This window comes from Varroa jacobsoni, unplaced genomic scaffold, assembly GCF_002532875.2.
Source record: "Varroa jacobsoni isolate VJ856 unplaced genomic scaffold, vjacob_1.0 scaffold_448, whole genome shotgun sequence".
NCBI classification, from domain to species: Eukaryota; Metazoa; Arthropoda; class Arachnida; order Mesostigmata; family Varroidae; genus Varroa; species Varroa jacobsoni.
Window position 1 is genome coordinate 507,438 of NW_019213350.1, and position 21,461 is coordinate 528,898.

A 21,461-nucleotide genomic window follows, 5' to 3' on the forward strand; every position below is an offset into this window, starting at 1 on the left:
TACTAAATTTTTTCTGTCAAACATATTTATCTTACATTTGATTACTTACGATTCTTGTCACTGCTAGGAGAAAGAAAGCATGACAGTAAGTAGGTGTCAAAACGAACAGCTTTATCCCCACGCAGATGGCACAATCATGTGAATAACTATAATAGACATAGGCTAAGGTGTATCCTTGTTGGTGCATTAATAAATAAAAACATAAATAAAACCTCTAAACCTCCTTACTGACCCGAAAATGTTTGCTTTCTTTCAAGATATCTTGCATTTTCGTATTTTTTTTTTCAATTTTGTAAAAGAACTGACATGCATGTTTCATATGCCCTTTCCTTTCTCTATCGTTTTATTTTTATTCGGCAACAACGAAGCAACGCGCCTCAAGTGCCTGTAGAGAAATCAATGCCTGAACTTGAAAAGCCTACAAGACTTGTGGCCGGCCCCAGGTTAATGACATCTAATCACAATGTTTATATTACTTCGAAAATAATAATTCGCGTTATATACCATTAGTCTATAATTTCATATAATCCGTTATTCGTGTCTACGATTCCGAAGCAGCTCGCTATTCTCTCTATGTTATTAATGAATTCTCAATTCAACTACTGAAATCAGTTGTTGTGCGCATACTTCGAGCCACTTTCCTGTCTATCGCAGTGTTTATGCTGTTTACATGGCTAGCGGTTGGAGCACTATTGTTCAAGCTTCTCCTCCTTGTCTCCGCCCTCTCCTTTTTACGGAGAGAGGGAATCTTACAGATATGTTTTGTGTCGAAGCACGCATATGGATGTTGCTTGATGTGTTCTGGATCATGACAGCATAAGGGACACTGAAGCGATACTTTTTTACGGTCTTCTGGTGTGACACTGAGCATCGCCCGTCGCCCTTATCTTTGGTCAGCAAAAAGCTGTCTGCTGCTGATATTTATTGGCTGTACAACTAAGGAAGTGTCAATCATGCACACTGCTTTCTCTCAACAGCTGCAGTAGTAACGATTATTTGCTTACACCCTGGTACTGTTGCTAGCCAAATGGCCGTGGTTCGTCAATTTCTTTCCTACAGTATGTTGTTTATTATGGCACAGCTATTTGCACCAGCTGACTGTTAACGGATCTAAAGACAGCCTGTTCAAAGTCAGTATTGGACACTGAGCTGCGATAACTTTGTCTGACTTTTTGTGAGTTCATGTTAGTGTAAGGACTATATGCGTTTGTGTCACCTTAGATCGGAAAGTGACTGATCGAAGTCATTAAATGTTACAATATAACAGATGTTGTGTGCGACTATAAATAATTCCACGCTCAAGATCTGCCAGGCTGTGTCCTACTACGGCACGTTGGTTGTGCCGATAAGGAATCGAGACCGTTTTGCCGTACCTCTTTCACTTAATATTATTGAGTATAATGCTGTGGTAATATTTCTCTAGCTACATAAATCAGGCTTTGTTATTTTTTTAAATATTAAACTGTCGAAGGGAGTACAGGTGCACATTGAAGGGGCTCAGTTGGTCCATGTTAGTCGTTACCTGCAATACACACGAGGCAAGATACGAAATGTTAATTGAAACGCTTTTGTGGCCATACGCTGACATAACGTTAACATCTCGTTAAAAAAACATATGGTTAGTAACTATGTTGCTACCCAAATTTACTGTCTTCACAAAGTAAAAGAAATATAATACTTTTTCAAATTAGGCTTATTTTTATATTTTAACTGGACAATTCATTCTTTCGTTTTCGGTTATATGCCCAGTATAAAATTTTGCTGAAGTGATCATTTATGACTCAACACAAAAACTCATGCCTCCAAAGATCCACTTGACAAAAATGTTAGATTTCCATTCTAACTGGCCAATAAACGTTCGAGATTTGAAACGTGCAGTTTTGCATAGTGTAGTCAGTATTTAATGTCCCTGATCAGATATAAAAATAAATTTGATTATTTCGTGACAAAGACAAAAACATGATTTTTGTCTTCAATGTTCGGTTTGCAGTCGGTTTTTTTTACCGTCTATAATTTTACACTTTCTGTATCAGTGCTGAAAAGGGCTGGGCGTTACCAGTCGTATGCCTTCATTTAATATATATTGATCATTTATATCATTAATAACAAGCACAATTGGAGCTGTAATAACAATAATATTAATAATCGTAGTCATCATCATTGTAATTACCATGTGACTGGATAGTGAAGTAACATTCCAACGCGACAGATCCGTCAGATATCTCTTAAGCTCTGAGATAAGCCATAATCGAAGTTACATCGACATTTATAATAAAATAGGAAACGTCCCTTAATTGGGGAATAATGTGTCGGTCTATCTTTGGCAAGAGGTGCCACTGATGATGCTGACCCGCTGTCGTTGTTTATTGCTTTTGGTACGCCAGTAAACTAATACTTCCACTTGTATACGGCTGTCCGACTTTGAAGGAAAAGCCCAAAACCTCTGGGGAACCCTTAGGTACTCATCATTTTGCTTCTTTTTGGTCGTGTGAACCCTAGAATTTTCGTAGCGATGTCAAGAAAACCGGTACTCCAGACAAAGAGTTCTCTAAAGGTAAAAAGTTTTTCTCTCGTATTGCCTCAGGTTACTATCACCTTATCAGTACTATCCAAGTTAATTTCTAATTCAGTGACTTTAACAAATATAAATTTGATTTCCCATGTGTCAAAAAGTTAAGTCTCAATCATTGCAATTGTGAATCAACATCGAAGTACATTATAAAGAAGCCAAATATGTTGTGGCTCTTCAATTGAAAAAAAAAAGCCAAAATCAACTGAAACTATTTAATCTGTTTCACGCTGCCGCATCCATTGGAAGCCCTCCCACCCGAAATTCTCTACGGTTCTCAATTTCGTACATTCTACAGTAAAATAATGGCTTACGACAGTAAATCCGGCTGCTTCTACGTGCAAGTCCTATTTTCCTTTTTGGTCGTATCAAGTCACTGTATTATATGACATAATGTGCAGAATTTTCTTTTCTTTAACGAGGGCAACTAAGCGACCAAATTCAACAATCGTGCTCAACCTAAGTCATGAACAACTCAGGCCGAAATCCAAGAATAATTTGGGACTATGCTCCTTATATGAAGAAACGAAGTAGAAGGAATCTGCGCGCATCGATCTTTAATTTAAATTCAGCAAATCTTGATCCTTGCATAATACCAGTTACACCATCGGAGCTCTTGTGTTTGCTCCTTGAATATCTATTTTGACCGCTGTGAATTAAGCTGCTGAACATGAGCACAGCGCGGCCCGAAGACGACCGCAGTGGTGTGCAAACGGACGATTGGACGTTTCATGTTATATGTTAATCTTCATCGTACGTCCATTGAAATGTTTAGATTTTAGACAGAATCAAACCACTATTTAGCAAAGAAAGCGTACAAACGAAAGGTATAATACCGTTAGCAGTGACGCCTAAAATGATGGAAGTGCATTATTTCATGTATATGGAGCCAAATCTCGAGTCTCCTTTGGCCAAGGCATTTGATGTAATTATTCAAAGCCTTCCCAACGTATAGCTTATGATAAGAGCTATTTTTAGATTTATCTTGTGTTCGAAGAGTCCGCTGACTCAGCTTACAGGATAAGGTACCTTCGTATACGTCTTCTTGTACATGTGTTTACATTGTCTTTTTAACATTTCTACTGGGCTTTCTAGCAACTCTAGAATCATTTTCGTGTATCCGTTTAGGTTACTATGATTATTAGGTCCTACTCAGCGATGTTGGAAACTAAGCTGCCTTCGGGTGATGTGGTAGGGGTAAAGGATTTGCGTAGCCTTTGAAAGAACACGTGCCAAAATGTTTGCATAGATTTCCATGATTTTAGGATTTATGTGTAAGCTTCGTTTGCCACCCGCATTTAAACAGCTACATCCGAACAAGACCTACACGATTAGTATCCGGCACTATGGAATGATGATATTATGGAATTTGGCGTTTACCATTCATATTGCTAATACGATGATATTGCTGCGGTAGCATTAGTTTTAAGCCTAGCGAGCCATTTCGTCAATATTTAAACCTCTTGCGACGCTGCGAACAGAGTCACTCAATTATGCAACCGCATGGTTGAATAACTCGACAAGTTCCTAGAAAAGCGATGAGTATTTGGTTTGAATTACTCATTACGATTGCCAATAGAGCACGAGTAGTTTTGTTTACTGGCAATGGGTGACGATTTTACATCACATCAAACCGATGCTTTTGTATACTCTGCAACGCTACGAAAATTATCGATTCCGTTGTGAATGGCCAGAACTATCCGGCTTAATAAACCGACCGATTGTCCTTTTTATAATGACAAACAAACTTTAGAAATTATTAGAAAGATGTGAATAATGTATCGTTAGAATAGGCATGTTTGGCAAAATAGGCCTTATTCCGTCAGGGTTAACATACCTAATACGAAGACCTGCTGCAACAACGTCAGAGCCGGTGAAATATTTCCTGCTATTAACTCTAGCATTGTTTCCGCCAATAAAATTTAAATTTCGATGGGAGCTGCGTTTAAGCACTTACTAACTTACACGTACGGGATAACGTTTCTACATTTGTTTATTATTAGCATTAACAGAGTGCGCGATCCGTTCGTTGACTGAACTAAAGAGGAAGTAGCATCGCCTGTGACCCCTACAAATTGCTGAACATCGAACTCTTCATCGAACATTGCTTGCTTTTGAATTGCAATTTTAGCAAAAGACAAAAATTCGTCATAGAAGTTAACGAGCCTTTTCTTTTTTTCTCTTGTATATGCTAACAGCTCAGCAAAAGCGGGTAGGAATTAAGTGGAATGATCCGGATGTTGTGGCAGGGGGGAGTTCTATCTATATGATCCTATTGCCTAATGCTCGTCTCGTGGTGGCGACTAAACCTGGTCTCGAGCTTTGGCAGTAATCCGTCTCTGTTTAAATGGCTGTCCACAGCCCCATCTTAGTGTGTTTGAGAGTCGTCCAGTTGCCACCAATTAAAAGTTACGAATTGAGCGAGCCGTTGCATCGTTTGATCTCAGTTGAATATGAATTATGATTAGAAGTCGCCAAACCATCGTTCCCCCATGTCATGTTACTGCCTGACTGGACTAACCGATCTACTTTGTTTCTCCTATTATTTAAGCGTGAACGTTTAGCACAAGAGGAGCTATGAAGATCTTCGTTGGAATCGAGGGTGGAGCTTCGTGTTCTAAGTCTATTTTAGTCCAGGAGAACGGCACTGTATTAGCGAAAGCAAGCGGCCTGTCACTAAACTATCTCCTGGATGGGATCGATGTTGTTTTCAAAAGAATCATAGATCATATCAACGAGTTGAAAAAAGGCTCGGCCATTGAGCTACATACAACAATCGCCAGTATTGGATTGTGTATGAGCGGCTGTGAAGACGAATCGGCGAATCGCAGATTTGAGAAGAAGTTTCTTGAAACATATCCAGAAATTGCTGGTAAGTTAACTTGTTCGACTAAGCTTTCATTTTAATGCATAGCGCAAGGCTGGAGCTCTCCAAACAAATCGATAATGGTCATGTTATCAATGACGAGCGAGCTGCGCGCTAACTAGACACAAGGCCCTGATTCTTTCTTGAGCATGCCTGAATATCGTAGATTCCAATCCGATTTTAAAGAGCAAAAGAAATTTGCTCAATAGATATTGTAGTCTGTTCCGTAAAAAAAGTTTGCGCCGTCTAGAAATAGCTAAAGCAACAATGGACAATTATAACCTTACTTGCAGACTGTTCCCTGATTTGCATATATATTAACGGGTATAATACGCTTTTGAAAGGATGCTTTAATGCCATATTTGGGTTGCAATATCTAAACTGGTTGACGTGGAATTATCGGAACGTGCAATATCCTCCTCTAACTTGATAGAGTTCAAGTTTATGCTAATAGAAATGTGCGAACTCAGTTCAATTATATTCAGCGGTCAAGTATAAACCGTTCTAGCTCAGTAATGGCTACTTCAAAAAACAAAACCTACGTGTCGATACCTACCAGATAACTGTGAGATCGACAAAATGGCCCTGCTATGACGTGTGACGGTAGCTGCCATGATCAACACTAAAGTTTATGCTTCTTTTTTGCTTGACCTTTCGTGTCGCCGTCCTAAGCGAGCTATTCCACGTCACTCGCAGTGTCGCCCGTTAAGGTGCATCGGCAGTGATAGCATTTTCACAAAGCTTCTCGTCATCTGCTCTCCATAGCCTCGTTTCCACGCACAATTCCTAAAGAATTATCATTACATCATTTCGCTTATCCATCAGGGATGCACATTACTCATTATTTCACATGCAGGTATCAAACAAAATTTCACCCATGTCCTAACTCGACCATCATTGTATCAAACAAAAACATGACGTTACCAGAAGGACAAGTAAGTAAAACAGTCACTATTCTAAATCTGTGGTCAAGCTATATATCGTCCGTTCTGGACGAGTTTTTTCGCGAGTGCCTGCTCGAAGCAAAGAATACGCATTTACGAAATTGGCTCAATAGGATAAAATTCGCCCGACTGAAAATACTCTACGTTGCGTTGCTTCGAAAGACGATCAGTTATCAAAAATAAATTAAATTTGTGCTTTATTCTTTCATATCATTGGTACACCGCAAACGAATGGTAGAATTATAGCATTTACCATGTCAATGCTATTCTACAGCGATGTACCATCATTGTTAGGGTAACTTTAACAAACACGTTCATTAATCTTCTTCTTTGTGTATAATTTTTAATCGATATAAATGCCTATTGGCTAGTTAGAGCTAACTGTAGCCTTTCATTGAACTTAGATCTTCTCCTGGCAAGACAGCTTAACTACACCGATTCTATCCACCACCTGATACCGAAAGCGTCATTCGTTTGTGTAGAAACTCTTCAAAGCTCTACTCTAAATAGTACTGTACTTGTAAATAGTTACGTCACACCGCTTTGTGACTATTCAATGGGGCAATTCTTTAAGCCTCGCACACGGTTGTGGGTGGGCTCTGCGATAGAAAAAAACAGATTATATATAGGTTTCCTTGGTAGTTTGTCGACTCTGTGCGGGTTTGACGTACACTGAGGAAACGATTTGCATGATTCTACGAAACTAATGTTACAATCGTTAGCCACACGGTTCATTAAGACGATTCGAATGCTTTTTGTAGCTTATAAAATAATAAATTTATTTTCAGAATTTTGCAAAATCCTTTTCGTTGACCCTTGAAGTTTCGTGTATGCATTTCATAAAAGGCCTTTTTTCCGTGAGAATTAGACCTTGTGTCGGCCCTGCAATGAATCGTCGCCTCTTAAATAGCCTCATTTCATGTGTCAATTTTAGAGTCAGTTACTGTTGCATCCGATGTGATTGGCTCAATCAAAACCTGCGTTCCGGATGGCGCATTAGTTCTCATATCCGGCACAGGGTCCAATTGCTTCCTTCTCAACCCTGATGGCAGCCAAGCTCGCTGCGGTGGCTGGGGACATCTTTTAGGTGACGAAGGCTCTGGATATATGATCGCTCACCGGGGTATCAAGGTAAACGCCAAAAGGCAGTGTTCAATGAAGAGTCCAACTTGCTTTTGTACTGCTTCTATCACCCACTGCAATTTAAAATATGTTCCCTGACAGCATGTCGCAGTAAACCAACGCCCGTCGCTATTTAATATGGACCTGCTAGGTTAACACTGATTCGGTTCGATAAAAATAGAAGTTTTATGGTTCGAAAGTGGACGTAGTCACGTGAAGCTGCTTTTATAATAAGCAATACAAGAGACAAGAATCATAATTTGATTGTACGATGTATACATTGCACATTTATTTACATTTAAATAAAGGTTAATGTAAGCCCTTACGATCTACGAAGGGTCTAATGGAGTAAGCTCGGCCAGATTATTGTTAAAATACTGAGATTAGAGACTGAATAATATGAATTTTGTATAATCTCTTATTACGAAAAAGTAGTTAACTTTTTCTCTGGCATTTTAATTAAACCAATATTATAACTTACGAAGCACATGTATTTTTATTATTTACAGACAATTATCGATCATGATGACAATTTGCGGAGGAGTCCTTACGACATAGAACCCCTACGTAAACTTGTGTACGATTACTTCAAAATCTCAAGCAATTCAGAGCTGCTGCCTATTTTTTACATTCACTTCAAGAAATCGTACGTGGCAGGACTTGCTGAGAAGGTGGCCGACTTGGCAAGATCTGGTGACGCATTGTGTAAAGCTCTTTTCCATTCTTTAGGCGTCGATTTGGCTGAATGCGTAAAGGCCGTAAGAGCAAAGATTTTCAGGGACTTCTTTATCAGAAAAGGAGGACTGCCAATCATTTGTGTAGGATCCGTCTTCCGCTCGTGGGATCTCATCCGGAATGGATTTTGTGACGCACTTCATGACTTATTTGATGAGTTTACTTGTTACCGACCAACTGTCGATTCGACCATTGGAGCTGCGTATCATGGAGCAACCGCTGCCGGACACAATATTCACATAAACTTCGCGAACAACTATCGAACTATATACAACCATCGTGCGCCGACTAGGGTTCAAGATGCATGAACGGAATGCAAAGCCTAGCCGAATGCTGAGTCACGTTCAAAGGCTCAGCTCTGTCCTTCGGACTGGGTCATAGGTCAGTCATTACGTGATTAATGTCTAAAGCTAGATCAGGCCCTCTTTTTGTCTAATATATTATTAGGGGTATCTATATATGTGCATCAATTTGTATATATCCGAACGTTGATCTTGTGCTGCTATTATTATTCCACCCGGGATTTTGGGTTTATATAGGCACGGAAAATTAGATATACGCATGCATCATTGTATGCGAATGCTTTGAAGCTTCCATTTGGTCGAAGACCTGGTCGTAGATTTAAATAAAGAAGGTATACACTTCATGTTACTCAAGTTAGGATACCTTTTTTTAAAGAAGAATTCACTTGTCTTTTTGGAAATGAAATCAATGTTGTTTCTTTATTTAATTACACTCGTCAAATGTTTTAGAACGCCAATTCACATCAGAATCGAAATTAATCAATAATATACGACCAACCCACAGCGACATGCAGAGCTGATACTTGAAGCAGTATACGACAGAGGTTTCTATGTGTAAGCGCAACATTCAGCGCACACGTAAAAATATAGGTAAAAAATTAGGCGATAGTCGATTTAGATGTCCCTATAATTCATAGTTAATGCCAATTAGATACGGATAAAGTTCAATTTCGTGAGATCGAAATCTAGATATGAAGCGCCCACTAATTCGATAGCTATATGAAGTTTCGAAATTGTCCACGTTACCTTATACCCCTAGTTATCATACTCTCAATAAAGCTCCAAGAAATACAACCATTTGAATGGGGCTCTCCGCCGTTGCATATTACGAGAGTTTTGGGCCACGACAAGATACATATACAGTAGTCATTTTGTTTTCTGAAAACAGGTTACCTATTATAGTGTGCGGTATGGCCAGCATGACCTGCTTGAAGCACAGTCTGTTCCGCTGTTTCATTACGATTACGTATCTGATCTTCGTAATTATAATGCCATGTATCAAATCAAGTAATCTGGAAGTTTTATGGAGATCAGGAAGCAACGGAGCAAGAAGATCAAGGTAACGTTTGACCAACAAAAAAAAGTCAAAGTGGATGCGTTGTATAGTAGTAGCTGGTACTTGTTTGCTTACATTTATTACCGAATGAAATTATTACTATCATAAAGAAGATTTAAACTACTTCTAAAAGCATCGTTATTTCTTTATTGCATCATCTGTGCAGTTTCAGTATTTGCCCCGGCAAGATCTATGCGAACTCTACTTACGTCCGCTTTATGCAATGTTATGCGAACAGATCATGAAGCAGCTGGATTTGTTGAAAACTTTGCTGATGACGTCATGCGTGTCATGACCATTAATGCAAATACCTTAACATAGCGGGAAACAAAGTGACAAAAATGAGTCTTCAACATCCCCCACGTAAACATGCCAAGCATATCGTGAGTGCGCCATTTTTTAAATATCTGTCGAGCTCAACTAGATACTCCGGGTAGCTTTTCGTGCTTGCGGTTCCATCATCACCACTTTTATGGAAGCAATACGTATAATGATAGATTCATTCATAAGCGGCATTGCCAATCACACGGATTCCCACATCGGCTAGCGGCAGCTTGCGCCCAACTGTTTGTTGATCACCGTTAGGAGTAGAAGTATCTCGACAAAAAACAATTAATTTTGTAATAGAACTATGGTAGTATAGTGACATTTTAATATCTTACATTTCATTAAGCTTTTCCAAAACAAGACGGAAAGCTTACCCCAAGCCAAAATATTGATTAACTTACATGAGGCCAAATTTTGTGTTCTTGATTTTCGTTAGCACTTGGGCTTGATAAACGCTAAGTTTAAAAACACTTAAACAAGCGTACTACAGTTGACAGCAAGTAAATTGTTCCTAATATAAGTGCCACTGGATATTTTTAGAACACGATTTATCTTTAGCTACCACTAATGCCCGACTATTTAGTCCCACCAATTGGCTTGATAATAACAATAATTGCACTAGCGTCATGATGAATATATATACATTTATCGGGGACGATATCGCTTCAAAACGTAGGTCTCCTTTATGCCGTCTGGGTCACTCGAGGTACAAATACGAGGGTACGAAGTAACAATAACACCTCATTTTTACCTACTATAAAACACAATCGGTTGAGTGCGTTTGTAGTAGATTTCCTAGAAGATACAATCAATCAATCAATCCCGACTCCTTCCGTAAAAAGTGAAGCTTGTCCTCAACGCATGATACTGCTTGACGAAGCGTTGCTTGGGCTACTATAAATGTTCTTCGCCGTTCTTTTTGTCATCTTTCCCACGTCCTACAGTACCGGCGATGCGATGTCTGTACATCGGGGTCAGAGCGTAGAGAACCGTGATAGATCAACAGCACTATTTCAAATCTGCAGTTGCGTATATCAAATCTCTGGGGGTCCCAGTGAAGCATCGGCAAATGACATTTTAGAATATTCGATGTCATACTCAGATTGTGTTATCGTATCTTTCAGCCTGAAATCATCATGAATGATAAATCAAGTGCTTGCTTAAAAGCTAATGGAGGTTTTTTAAATGTTTCAGTCCGATTTATTTCTCCACAATTATATTATGTTTTAATATAATAAAAGCTTTATGTTCTATATGTTAGCATGTAGAACGTAAAGCTCCCTATCGTCGATGAATGGTTATGTGCTGCGTTAAATTTTATTCTAAATTAAAATTCGACGAGTAAATGTCTTAAAATGGACGGGACTGCACTTTTGACATTTGATCGATTTCGACTTTTGCTCTGGTGCAAGATCCATTCAAACATCCATGGATATGGACTATATGCCTGATAGGACAGCGTAGAAGCGATTTCCTAAATATACAATAAACATGTTGGACAGAAAAGATGGATCACGCAAATGGCCTACCATAGAAATATGGCTACATTTATGTGATGATCGTCAAGTGTATTCGTTTAATAAGATTTAGTTAAAAGTTAGTGCTTCATCAACTACGCATAGAGGACAAGTAGGCACGGCTTTTGATAGCCTCTCGGTATTACATACGGCAACGAACAAAGCACAGCAACCTGAGTAAAGTTCCCGCTGGCTACAAATAATGACAATTGATATATTTATCTTAATGCGAAATAGAAGAAAATAGGTGGCTCCGAGATTTCCGTTCAAGTAAGACCCTGATACGATTGTAGTGTCCTATTATTGAATGATGCTTGAGAGACACAAAGGAATCGACAAGGTTTTAGGTATAATTTAGCTGCGTGGAGTAAACAATGGCTCCCAATAAAGAAAAAGATTCCACATACAGGATGCGAACATTTCTATGAGGACAAATTAGATAACCTGCTAAAAACAATTTAACAAAGTCATAAATAATAACGTCAAATGCATAATAAATTAATTCCTTATTAAAATTCTAGTAAAACACTGTAGTTTTTGAGATTAAGATTCCTTATTGGTAATCATAATAGATACTAATTCAAGTAAATGACGAGTGGAATTCCTAAATGGACGTGTAATTCCTAAGAGGACGTTGTAAGGTAGGGCTACGAAGTTGTGTCATGATTATCAAACGCGTAATTTGAAGAAGCCTTATTTATCTGTGCTTGAACTTGAAGCAGATGCTGTAGACTAGCACTTAATGGCCTAAGATCTTGCTTATCTAGCTCTACATAACTAGGACTGTAAATCCGCGGCTTTCTCATAATTCCATATTAAATCTATTAAAAAAAAAGATATAACGTATATTTGAAGAAGGTCTCATCGGTTACAGTCTACGGTGACCAACAAGTTTTCATATTGACTTTTCATAAAAGCCCATATTGAACATTTCATATAAACTTCTCATATGTTATAGGTGATTACTTGATTTTCAGCTGTTTTTTTCGAGCTAAAGCCAATGAAGTAATCGGAGCTAAGTCTACAAAGCTACGTTAAGGAATCCGGAAAGATGAACTGGTCGGTTGATTATAACCACATAGGCTTTGAAGTCATATGAAATGTGCAATGGTAGGAACCGTTGTCCGCACGTAAACAATACTTACTCTTGTATAACGGATCTAGCCAGCGGGGATTTTGCATAATTGCTGGCGCTACATTTGAGTGGCCTTAGAGAGCGGCTACGATCAGCCGATGGTATTGTCTGATGATATTGTCCGATGGTATGGACGAACTCGTGTGATGGGGCAGGTGAGATGAGTCCAAGGGCTTTGCCGCCACATGAGCCGATTGGCTTCACAATATCCTCGTACGGTGAGTACGCTGATGTACTGCCAATCTTCTGGAGCTCGTGCAACCGAAAATTCGCGTACGGGTAAGGGGTTTTATAGCTGCGAACAATAATAAACAAAAATAACGAATACGAAACTATGGTAGTGCCGGTACAATCATACATTAGTCCTAAAATTAACGAAACTTTGGGGTGTGAATCATTGACGAACTCGTTAACGGTATGGATCGTCGACGCCCGCGAAAAACGTTGCCGGAGGGTCCAGTATTATGCAAGAAATCGGCCCCTATTAAAGCTTATTTGTGGACTAAGGAAGGAGTATATTAAGAATGACTAATTAAAGGTTTAAGTGTCTAATTGAAGCTGTAATGGCGGTGGATAATGATTTCATTAGATAAACGTAACTTTCAGGAAACTTCTAGCACGAGCAAGACATTCCGTTGTAATACCTTTTTTTGTTTAGATACAATTCTGAGAAGTCAAGCATATAAAACAATATCAGTTTACGAGGCCTAATATATATATATATATATATATATATATAGTACGTGGTCGCAAATGCGTGCTCTTTACTTTTATTTATCGTTATGTATTGGGAATAATAACAGACAAGTAAAGGATGCCTTTTTAGCACCGAACTATACGTAGAAGAACACTTGTAGCACAGAACTAACTGCTAAGCTTAGGAACATATGAAGGTTGAGAAAAAGCGACGTTTCATGCATGAGGCAAAATCAGCCCAATTCTATGCGTAAAATTTGAATCATTTATTTTCTAAGTAACAGCGACTAAAACCCAAGTCTAAACGCTAGTTGATCTGATATGAATAGTAACAAAATATTGTTCATCCATTACTCTACATAAACGTACGTAGCGACTTTTACAAATTAACCAACCTTTGTGTTTTTAAAACTGGCGAAGTACGGACACTTTTGTTCGGCTTAAAATCATTGATCTCCTTGCGTTGGCACATGTAACCTACGACTGCAGAGAATCCCAAGAGCATCGTAAACCCCGATAGGATGACGATTGTTGTAGCCGCTGCGAATAGAACTGGTTATTATATTTGGAATACCAGGGCTAGGCACCTGTTACCACTGGGCCTGTTAGCCATAGGAGTGACATGCAACCAATCAGTGACATTTCAGCGCTCAGGCGTCACAACCTTGTGGCAGGACGTTACACGACTACAGCACGTCCTTAGGATATATTATCTTACTATTCCAGGCGTAATAAAACAGAAGCTACTTGATTAAAATAAAGGGCTCGTTTCTTGAATAAGCGCAATTTTTGTACGAAAATTAAGCCGAGAAAGTTATTTGTTCAAGGTAAACGTTAAAATTTAAAAATCTTTTTTTTTTTTTTTTGTAAAGCGTACCTAAACTCCTAGACTTTGATTTGAGTTCACATTGAATGATTCAATGACATCATTCAGTAATATACATATGCAAAGGTATCATGCAAACTTATAGGTTGCAAATCTGTGTGTGATGAAGAAAAGTGACTGAATTTCGCGCAGATTCAAAATTAGGACCTTTATCCAGGTGCAAATAATTCTATTTCAAAAATACCGAGTTCTATATATATCCTGGGTTATAGAAAATTATTTTGCCGTGTGTGTTCGTTAAGATTCCGAAAATAATAACACTTAGAAAAAAATTAACTAGCCAATGGCTGCGCCTCTATAGCGCTGACGAGCTGTGCTCTTGTAATTTTTGCAAACTACACTTCGGGAAATACAGACAAACCGAGTGAATAACTACTCCACAGGGATACGATATTTGGGCTGAACAAAACCCACAATTTTTTTTGTTATTGCCAGTTTCGAAGGTATTCGGAAGATAATTCCACGAACCAAGACGGAATATACGCAGCGGGTTTTGAAATCATATTTTCGATGAAAAAATCCGCAGCTACTTTTAGAAAGAGAGCTTGTTGAGCCAATCGGAGAAGCTTCAACAACTGCTCGTCTTAGACGTTTTTACACAAACCTCTACCTTTTGGCCTAGCTGAGCCTTTGTATGTTTGTTTGTTTTTGGCACAAATAATAGCACACTATTTTAAGCACAGAGTGGCTGCTTCTTTTACGTCTGCTGAGTTTGAGTCTATGATGATGATATGCTCCAAGTGGACTTTTTGCTAATAGTAGTTCTTCCTAGAATACACTGCACCGTCTGTTCTTGGGTGTCAGTTTATAAGTAATATTTTTTTTACACTTTTTCAGTACTTTCATTAAAGTTTTATAATACGTGGTTGGGTTAGTTAAGCCGGGGAGCGTATTGTTAATATTCGGTTTCGCTCAGAAAATTTCGTGAGAATAGCCGTTCTAAGTTCCATAAAACAATCACCTTCTTAATAGCCTTCAACCTTCTAGTTGAATTGATTGTGCCAGGCTCTTTTGTCTCACGTAAGGCTTCTTTACCCAGTGTTGTCGCCTATCTCCGACGAATTCTACCAGCGCTCATGTTTCCCGGAAACAGAAACTTAGTCAATAAACGTTGATCTTGTGCATTAAACGATATCTCTTCTCCTAAACTTATTATTCTCTACTAACTTCGGTTAGCTGTAACTTGTAGCTAAAAATGAAATATTTTCTAAATTTTGTCTACTAACGACACGTAGTTTGCAGATTACTCAAAGGAAACTTCCGGAATAAACAAGTGAGATTAATTTAGTCCGAACGCTTTATATATACAACAGATCGAAATACCTCCCTGTTCAGGCTGTAATAATCTATCATATATCTATAATATAATAATTTTTGCTATCTTCATAAAATAGGTTATTGCGAAGATATTCGGCTCATAAGTACACTAACATACAACAACGCGTACACTATACACGCGTACATTTGATAGTACCAACATGTAATTGTCGAAAAGCGTACTACCGTCATCAACCGTCAGTAATTATTGAAAGTTGTATCGAAACGACGTTTACCGTGCATGAAGGCTATTTTTTTCAGGCAAACATAAAAAGAGCTCAAACAATTAACTAGGAGACAACTGTAGAATATGAATGTATGGTCTAAGATCATAAAATTTCATCATATGCATTTCTACGTACAGATCGATTTCATAAGGGAACACTACAGTGGGCAGTATGTACATGCTGAAAGCGCCTACCTATATCACGCTTTGTCGCCGTATGTAGCATTTGTTGTTCAAATTTATCCCATCCATCTTTGGTAATCGTATAAATTAAAACTATAACCAGTGCACATAGATGAACGCTGCACGAGCACCATACGAGGCCCAATCGAAAAATATAACGCTGGTACAATCCCTGTCGTACAAATAGGCGTGCAAGAAACGCCAAGAAGACTAGTACATCCTGTAATAAATGTAGAGATATATCAGAAAAATACTCTTCTATCCATTCATGTTCTATACCGCTATATCGTTGTAAAGGCAAGCGAAAAGATCAGATTTAAATTCCTAAACACATTCGATGACCATGTTTCATAAACTAGTTTATCGAAATGCGATTCCTTAATCAATTTCTGGCCATAATAAAGTATTGTTACTCATCCTAACTCGTGCTCTGACATGCATGATTTTTTCTTGGAGAACCGTGCAGTTATGCATACAAATGTTACAATTAATTACCAGCAACTGGGTTTTATGTTTTTTTTTTTATGGAGTTTCCTCTTCGATCAAAAATAAACGTGTCTTCCGAATTCAAATAGCAATGCGAAGTTCTTCATGTCGTTTAAAGCTCTCAGCGTCAATACTCCGAATAAACAGAAGGGCTACTGCCCGTTACGGTATATCACACATAAGAAAAAGTTCACCTAAATTATGTTATATCCATACTGTATATCAATTTTTTCGGTGTGCACAGACCGTCCACAGCAGACCTCTGTAGAAGCTTCTGTTTACATGCATTACTGCAGGCCACAAATATGTCTTTACGGCCTTAACAACCGGCTTCGCTAATATATCGACGCGTGCATAAGTGTCATTACAATCGCGTTCACCGTTAACGAGATTGCGTAAAACATTATAATAGAATGACATAAAAGGAGACCTGCCCTTGCAACTCGTGGTGCTAAAAAGGACGACATGTCAAATCAAGTACTGACTATGGATCCGAGAACCGCGCCTCCAGTGGGTCTTCGATGGTTAGCGGATGTCGCTTGCCACACCTCATATAGAATGGTGACTCCGACGAATAGGTGAAGAATCAGTATGGTGGTAACCAGTGACAATTGAAGACGAAACTTCCAGTAATCCTATGATGATAAGGAAATTCGAGGTTGAGCATTTTTTACGGCAAAATATCATTATGATTTTAGTAAAATTTGTGAAAAATTGCCGCTTGTATCAACCTTTTTTCATTATAATTAATCGGATCACTTTAATTATCCACCCAAAGTATAGTTTCTTTACAGAAGTTTTCTCTTGCATAAATATAAGTGTGAATGTTAGTTTGTCTCAATGGGAAATATAATGAACGTCATTTATGTAGGAGAAAATCCAAATGTTAGCTTATTCATACGGCGTTCAACACTAGATTCAAATAGGTATGAAACTCTTTTAATCGCTATCTGGCCGCCAATGCGATTTCCGCTGTGAACTCTAAAGTGCTTTTTTTCTAAAAAAAAAAATAATGAAATTTTCTCATACCAGTCTGACAATCTGTGTATAAAAGGCCTGACTGGAGAGGTCTATTAGATAACTGTTTGTAGTGTCTGCTGATCAAATCCTAAACGCTACAAAGATGACCTGCTCTGGTTATCATAAAAATCCTTGCTATCAGGCTGACTAAATACTGATTCGATTTTTCTCATTTCTAAACTAAGCATAAAAATACGGTTCCGACACGGATTTCGATACTCGTATAGCCTCTGTACCGTTTGTTTTCTGCGACTCCTTTCGATCCTTACAAATGTTCGTATTTACAACTGTCGTTACAACAGGGCGAGTTTAGAATTACTTGTAATCGATCTTTCAACTTAACTAGAGCATGTTACACGGACTTTGTCAGTTGAGATCATACAGGAACCTATAGTTCAACACATGCCGTAAACAAAATGACTACATATTTATGAGCACTAGGTACTTAAAAATTTGCGCTTCTTTAGAGGCAAAACTCCGTGAGCTTGAGGCTCCTACTTGATGGCTGTCTTATGCAGAGGCAAGAACTGTGAGCGTATCCATGGATGAAATCATACGCAGAAGTTCTCGAATGTACTCACAGGGCTACTGCGTAGCTTAGCGCTGCGGTCATCGGTTACAGCGTACGCCTCTTGGCGGAACATCTTTGCTGTACGATTGGAAAATGTCGGGGACACGGTGGCGCCAGCGGTGCTACGCAAAACCGGACGAAGTGCAGTCAATAAATACAACTAAACAAAGTAAGAATAATCTCGCTGACGACTTAAGGTCCTCTGTTATTCGAAACAAAGCGAACGTTGTTCAAGCAACATTGACCAAGCACTTTACGTACAGAATAGCGCGTGACGAGAGTCATTGACGAGCGGGAGACGAAACAAGCTGCTGACTGCGAGAGGCATCGGACCGAATGAAATTGGCACGATACATGCATAGGAAGCACATACTAAAGTAGGGTGCTTACGTAAACTCGACATATATACATATATAAATTGGCCCAAAAAGCCTTACTTCTTTAGTGTATAGGAAAACTGTGCGTGAATATACATCCGTTGCTAATTTTTTCGTGATCTGAAAAAATCTACTGCGATAGCTTGGTTGGATTATGATTATAAAAGCAATCATATGAATGAATTGTGTATAACACAGACAGCATTGGCGATTTAGCCACATCATAGTCCTATCAAAGCATAACGTTTCAAAGTGGTTCTTTTAGCAAACAAATTTACTTCCCTGAAAGGTCTTAGAAAAGCTCTAAGATAGTTTTCTCGTAGATCTTGTAGCTCTTCTAGAATTTCTAGATTTTAACAGGCATTATAGCTTCAAATGTTTTTAGGTTATAAATTTGTAGCTCAATGAGTCAACAGTTGGTCGTCGGATCAATAGACGTTCTATCTCTTTTTTAACGTAGCTATTGATTTTTACTGTACTTACTTTCGTCATGACGTATGTGTTTGTTGCTTTGTTTTGTAACTATATTTCTGTCTTGGTCGTATTCCTTTGATGGCTACGTTTACCTTTCAGACATTTTTATAACCGATTAGTTTGAAGATACTTAGCGCCTCGATTTCCGCCGTATTGAAAATAAAGCATGCATGTCGTTGATATTTTATGAACGGGGAATACGGGGAATTAATAAGCTTCCAGCAGCCCAACACTTTAACGCATTACTGAACTACCGCAAAAAGCAGGGCACAACATCAAGCGTCCACTCGAATCCGCGCAAGGCGAGTCCATGCATGTAATAATAGATCATTCGGAATTGCTCAGATGTGATGCAAATGTCGCAAGTACCAATCAAAAAATACGCCAATCAATTGAGACCCTGGAGAAAGAGCTCTCACTGATCTCGATATAACCAAAACTAAGTAGTTCGCTTTATCAACAACCATCTGGGTACATTGTAATAACCAAATTTCATAACGTTTTCTATTTATCATTAGCCCATATTTCATTCGTTAGTTTTGAATCTGTGCGGGCGCATTCAATGTCATGTTTTGCGGCCCTGGTTTTGATTAAGTCGCGAATTAACGAGCACACAGTTCGGCAACTTAAATTTTACCAGTCCACTTCATTCGCCGTTAGCGAGGTGAACGGGGCCGCGCTGGGCGAGCGGATCGTGGTTGAGGCGGAGGTGATGCTCGCGCTGGAGGCGCGCCAGTCGGGAGTACTGGTCCGGGACTTCCTGCGGGATAACGTGGGGGCGAGAGATTTTGGGGGTAGTTTGATGACGAGGAATTTTGAGGATAGTTTGGCATCTGTGCTGTCGACGACCGTGCCATAGGGGATTGCTGACCCTGTTGCATAACCGGCACATACATCGGTGGATTATTACCCAAAATGAGGATGACCTTAGGCGGCACGACCGGTATGGCTGGCTCGGGAGTGGTTGGACAAACATGAACTACAGGCGCCTTCGATACTCGGACTGGAGGTGTTTTTCCTTTTCGAGTGGTAATTCTGAGGCGACTTCTCCTTCGGCCGATCGATGGGTCGTCGCGTTCGGTTTCAGTGGTCACAAGTGACAGGGAATCTTTCCTACCCGTGATCTTCGTACTGATTCTCGAATGGGGTCGCTCAATCATAATATCGCTAGGACGGGCTTGCTGTTTGATGAACGGTGGCGGACGTTGGTGGGTACATGCGAGCGCAAACCCGGCACCAGCCCCTACAAGATGCAGCCTAGCATCGGCTTCAGGCAGAAACGCATAGATCAGTACGACCTCTCCACACGCGCGGAGAGCGGTCAACGCATAATTCCGCCATTCTGCTTTATGTCGCATTATTCCAGCGAATACCTGGATAGCTAGTAGCGTTGACGATATACCGACAATCTCGGTTCCAGGAGGCACACACTCGTTAGAAAACGGCGGACAACGGTATGCTAAATTTGTGCACACTATAAAAAGAAGATTTGTTACGACCTGTAGAAACACGCAATAAATGACCATAATGTACTGTTTTACGAAGATCTTCTGCATTTGGTACATGACGATGTACGCCGTGCTGCAGATGTATATCAGGTGGGTTAGATTGACAGCGCCGAATGACGGAACCAGCAATAGATAAATCTGTCCCGAAGGGATTGCACAGAATAAATTAATTCCTTCCGGAAAAATATGGCAGAAGTACTGCGTGATACTAGCTCCCACCAATAGACATGCCGACACACGCGGTAGGAAATATAATACGACCTGACCAACCCTACGAGGAGCGGGCAATAGTACTCTCGTATAGGGCAAGGTGACCACTTTGCCAAGAAGGCCGATCAGGCTGCGATTTTCCGTTAAACGCAGTTGCGATATTGCTAGACCGACGATAATCCCGAGGCACACGTCGTAGGTCTCACCGCAAAGCAGAGGAATAATGAGGTATTCCAAATATGGGAGCCTGCGTGCAATTATGGACAGCAAATACGGAAACCGAATCGGCTGCTCCGCATACGCCCAGCGGTGGGTGATAATTTTGAGCGCCATGAGCGTCACGAACGGTCCGCCTGCGATACACATTAGGTCTGTGTGCTCACAGATGTACTTTGTCACGCCAGTCGTAATCATGAGCAACATGGTGACAAAGATAAACCTGCGCGGGCCCATTTTCGATTCGAGGATGATGCACTTGTACAAAAAACTTGTGCCGAAGTAGAAGACATCGGCTGATCGTTTAAACGTCACTATTCCAAACGCCGAGTAGAATGCGATCTTGCGGAGTGGCGTCGTCGCCAACGCTGCGGCTGCCCCTCTGTACCTGTGCGATGTCAAGATGAACACCGTCAATAGGTTGGTTATGGGCGGGATAGCGAATGGCGAAACGTACCACCAAAGTATAGCGAATAAGAACGTAAAGTTAGTCTCCGTCGCAACATAGTTCCAATTGTGCTGAAATATCTGAAACGCACGCAGGAGTCCTGGGATAGCATGTTCCCAATTCAGCTGGGATTTTGGCAGACGACCGAGCATCGTTATCGGTCCTAGTTAACGAATAGCACTCCAACTAGTTAGTGTTTAAATCAGCTCTCTGATCCATCTCACTCACTCACTGCAGACTCAGACTGTTGATAGTATGGATAGATAGAA

The 21,461-nt window shown here is 39.7% G+C and overlaps 2 protein-coding genes across 11 annotated transcripts; one reads left to right on the forward strand and one right to left on the reverse strand.

The window, feature by feature from the left end:
* Positions 1–968: 968 nt before the first annotated feature.
* Nagk (N-acetylglucosamine kinase) lies at positions 969–11,965 on the forward strand. Of its 9 annotated transcripts, none has more exons than XR_002680383.2 (5): positions 1,491–1,618; positions 5,121–5,441; positions 7,314–7,510; positions 8,011–9,598; positions 9,762–11,965. XR_002680383.2 is itself a non-coding variant. In XM_022833354.1 (4 exons), the coding sequence occupies exons 2-4, from the start codon at positions 5,147–5,149 to the stop codon at positions 8,542–8,544; spliced, it is 1,026 nt and encodes a 341-aa protein (XP_022689089.1). In that variant the 5' UTR covers positions 969–1,058; positions 5,121–5,146; the 3' UTR covers positions 8,545–11,965. The 9 variants fall into 9 exon arrangements, 6 of the variants coding, with proteins under 6 accessions (XP_022689089.1, XP_022689088.1, XP_022689086.1 ...); XR_002680382.2 differs by having other exon boundaries at positions 8,011–8,617; positions 9,428–11,965; XR_002680384.2 differs by having other exon boundaries at positions 8,011–8,617.
* Positions 1,371–18,191, reverse strand: LOC111260525 (uncharacterized). Of its 2 annotated transcripts, XR_002680385.2 has the most exons (7): positions 17,970–18,191; positions 16,854–17,003; positions 15,895–16,102; positions 13,666–13,810; positions 12,585–12,869; positions 5,992–6,221; positions 1,371–1,522 (listed from the first exon to the last, which is right to left on the reverse strand). XR_002680385.2 is itself a non-coding variant. In XM_022833355.2 (6 exons), exons 1-6 carry the CDS (start codon positions 18,030–18,032, stop codon positions 10,957–10,959), a joined length of 942 nt encoding a protein of 313 aa, XP_022689090.1. In that variant the 5' UTR covers positions 18,033–18,184; the 3' UTR covers positions 9,717–10,956. The 2 variants fall into 2 exon arrangements, 1 of the variants encoding a protein (XP_022689090.1); XM_022833355.2 differs by lacking the exons at positions 1,371–1,522; positions 5,992–6,221 and adding an exon at positions 9,717–11,047 and having other exon boundaries at positions 17,970–18,184.
* Between the last annotated feature and the right edge of the window lie 3,270 nt (positions 18,192–21,461).

What these genes read in the sequence shown, in the direction of transcription:
- LOC111260525 (XM_022833355.2), bottom strand. Translation starts at nt 18,032, where the DNA reads ATGTTCCGCCAAGAGGCGTACGCTGTAACCGATGACCGCAGCGCTAAG. An exon ending in GGCGACAAAGCGTGATATAG is followed by an intron (nt 13,811 to 15,894) that starts GTAGGCGCTTTC and finishes TTCTATTCGCAG; the next exon opens with CGGCTACAACAATCGTCATC. An exon ending in CCAGTTTTAAAAACACAAAG is followed by an intron (nt 12,870 to 13,665) that starts GTTGGTTAATTT and finishes TATTGTTCGCAG; the next exon opens with CTATAAAACCCCTTACCCGT.
- Nagk (XM_022833354.1), top strand. Translation starts at nt 5,147, where the DNA reads ATGAAGATCTTCGTTGGAATCGAGGGTGGAGCTTCGTGTTCTAAGTCT. An exon ending in AACATATCCAGAAATTGCTG is followed by an intron (nt 5,442 to 7,313) that starts GTAAGTTAACTT and finishes TGTCAATTTTAG; the next exon opens with AGTCAGTTACTGTTGCATCC. An exon ending in TCGCTCACCGGGGTATCAAG is followed by an intron (nt 7,511 to 8,010) that starts GTAAACGCCAAA and finishes TATTATTTACAG; the next exon opens with ACAATTATCGATCATGATGA.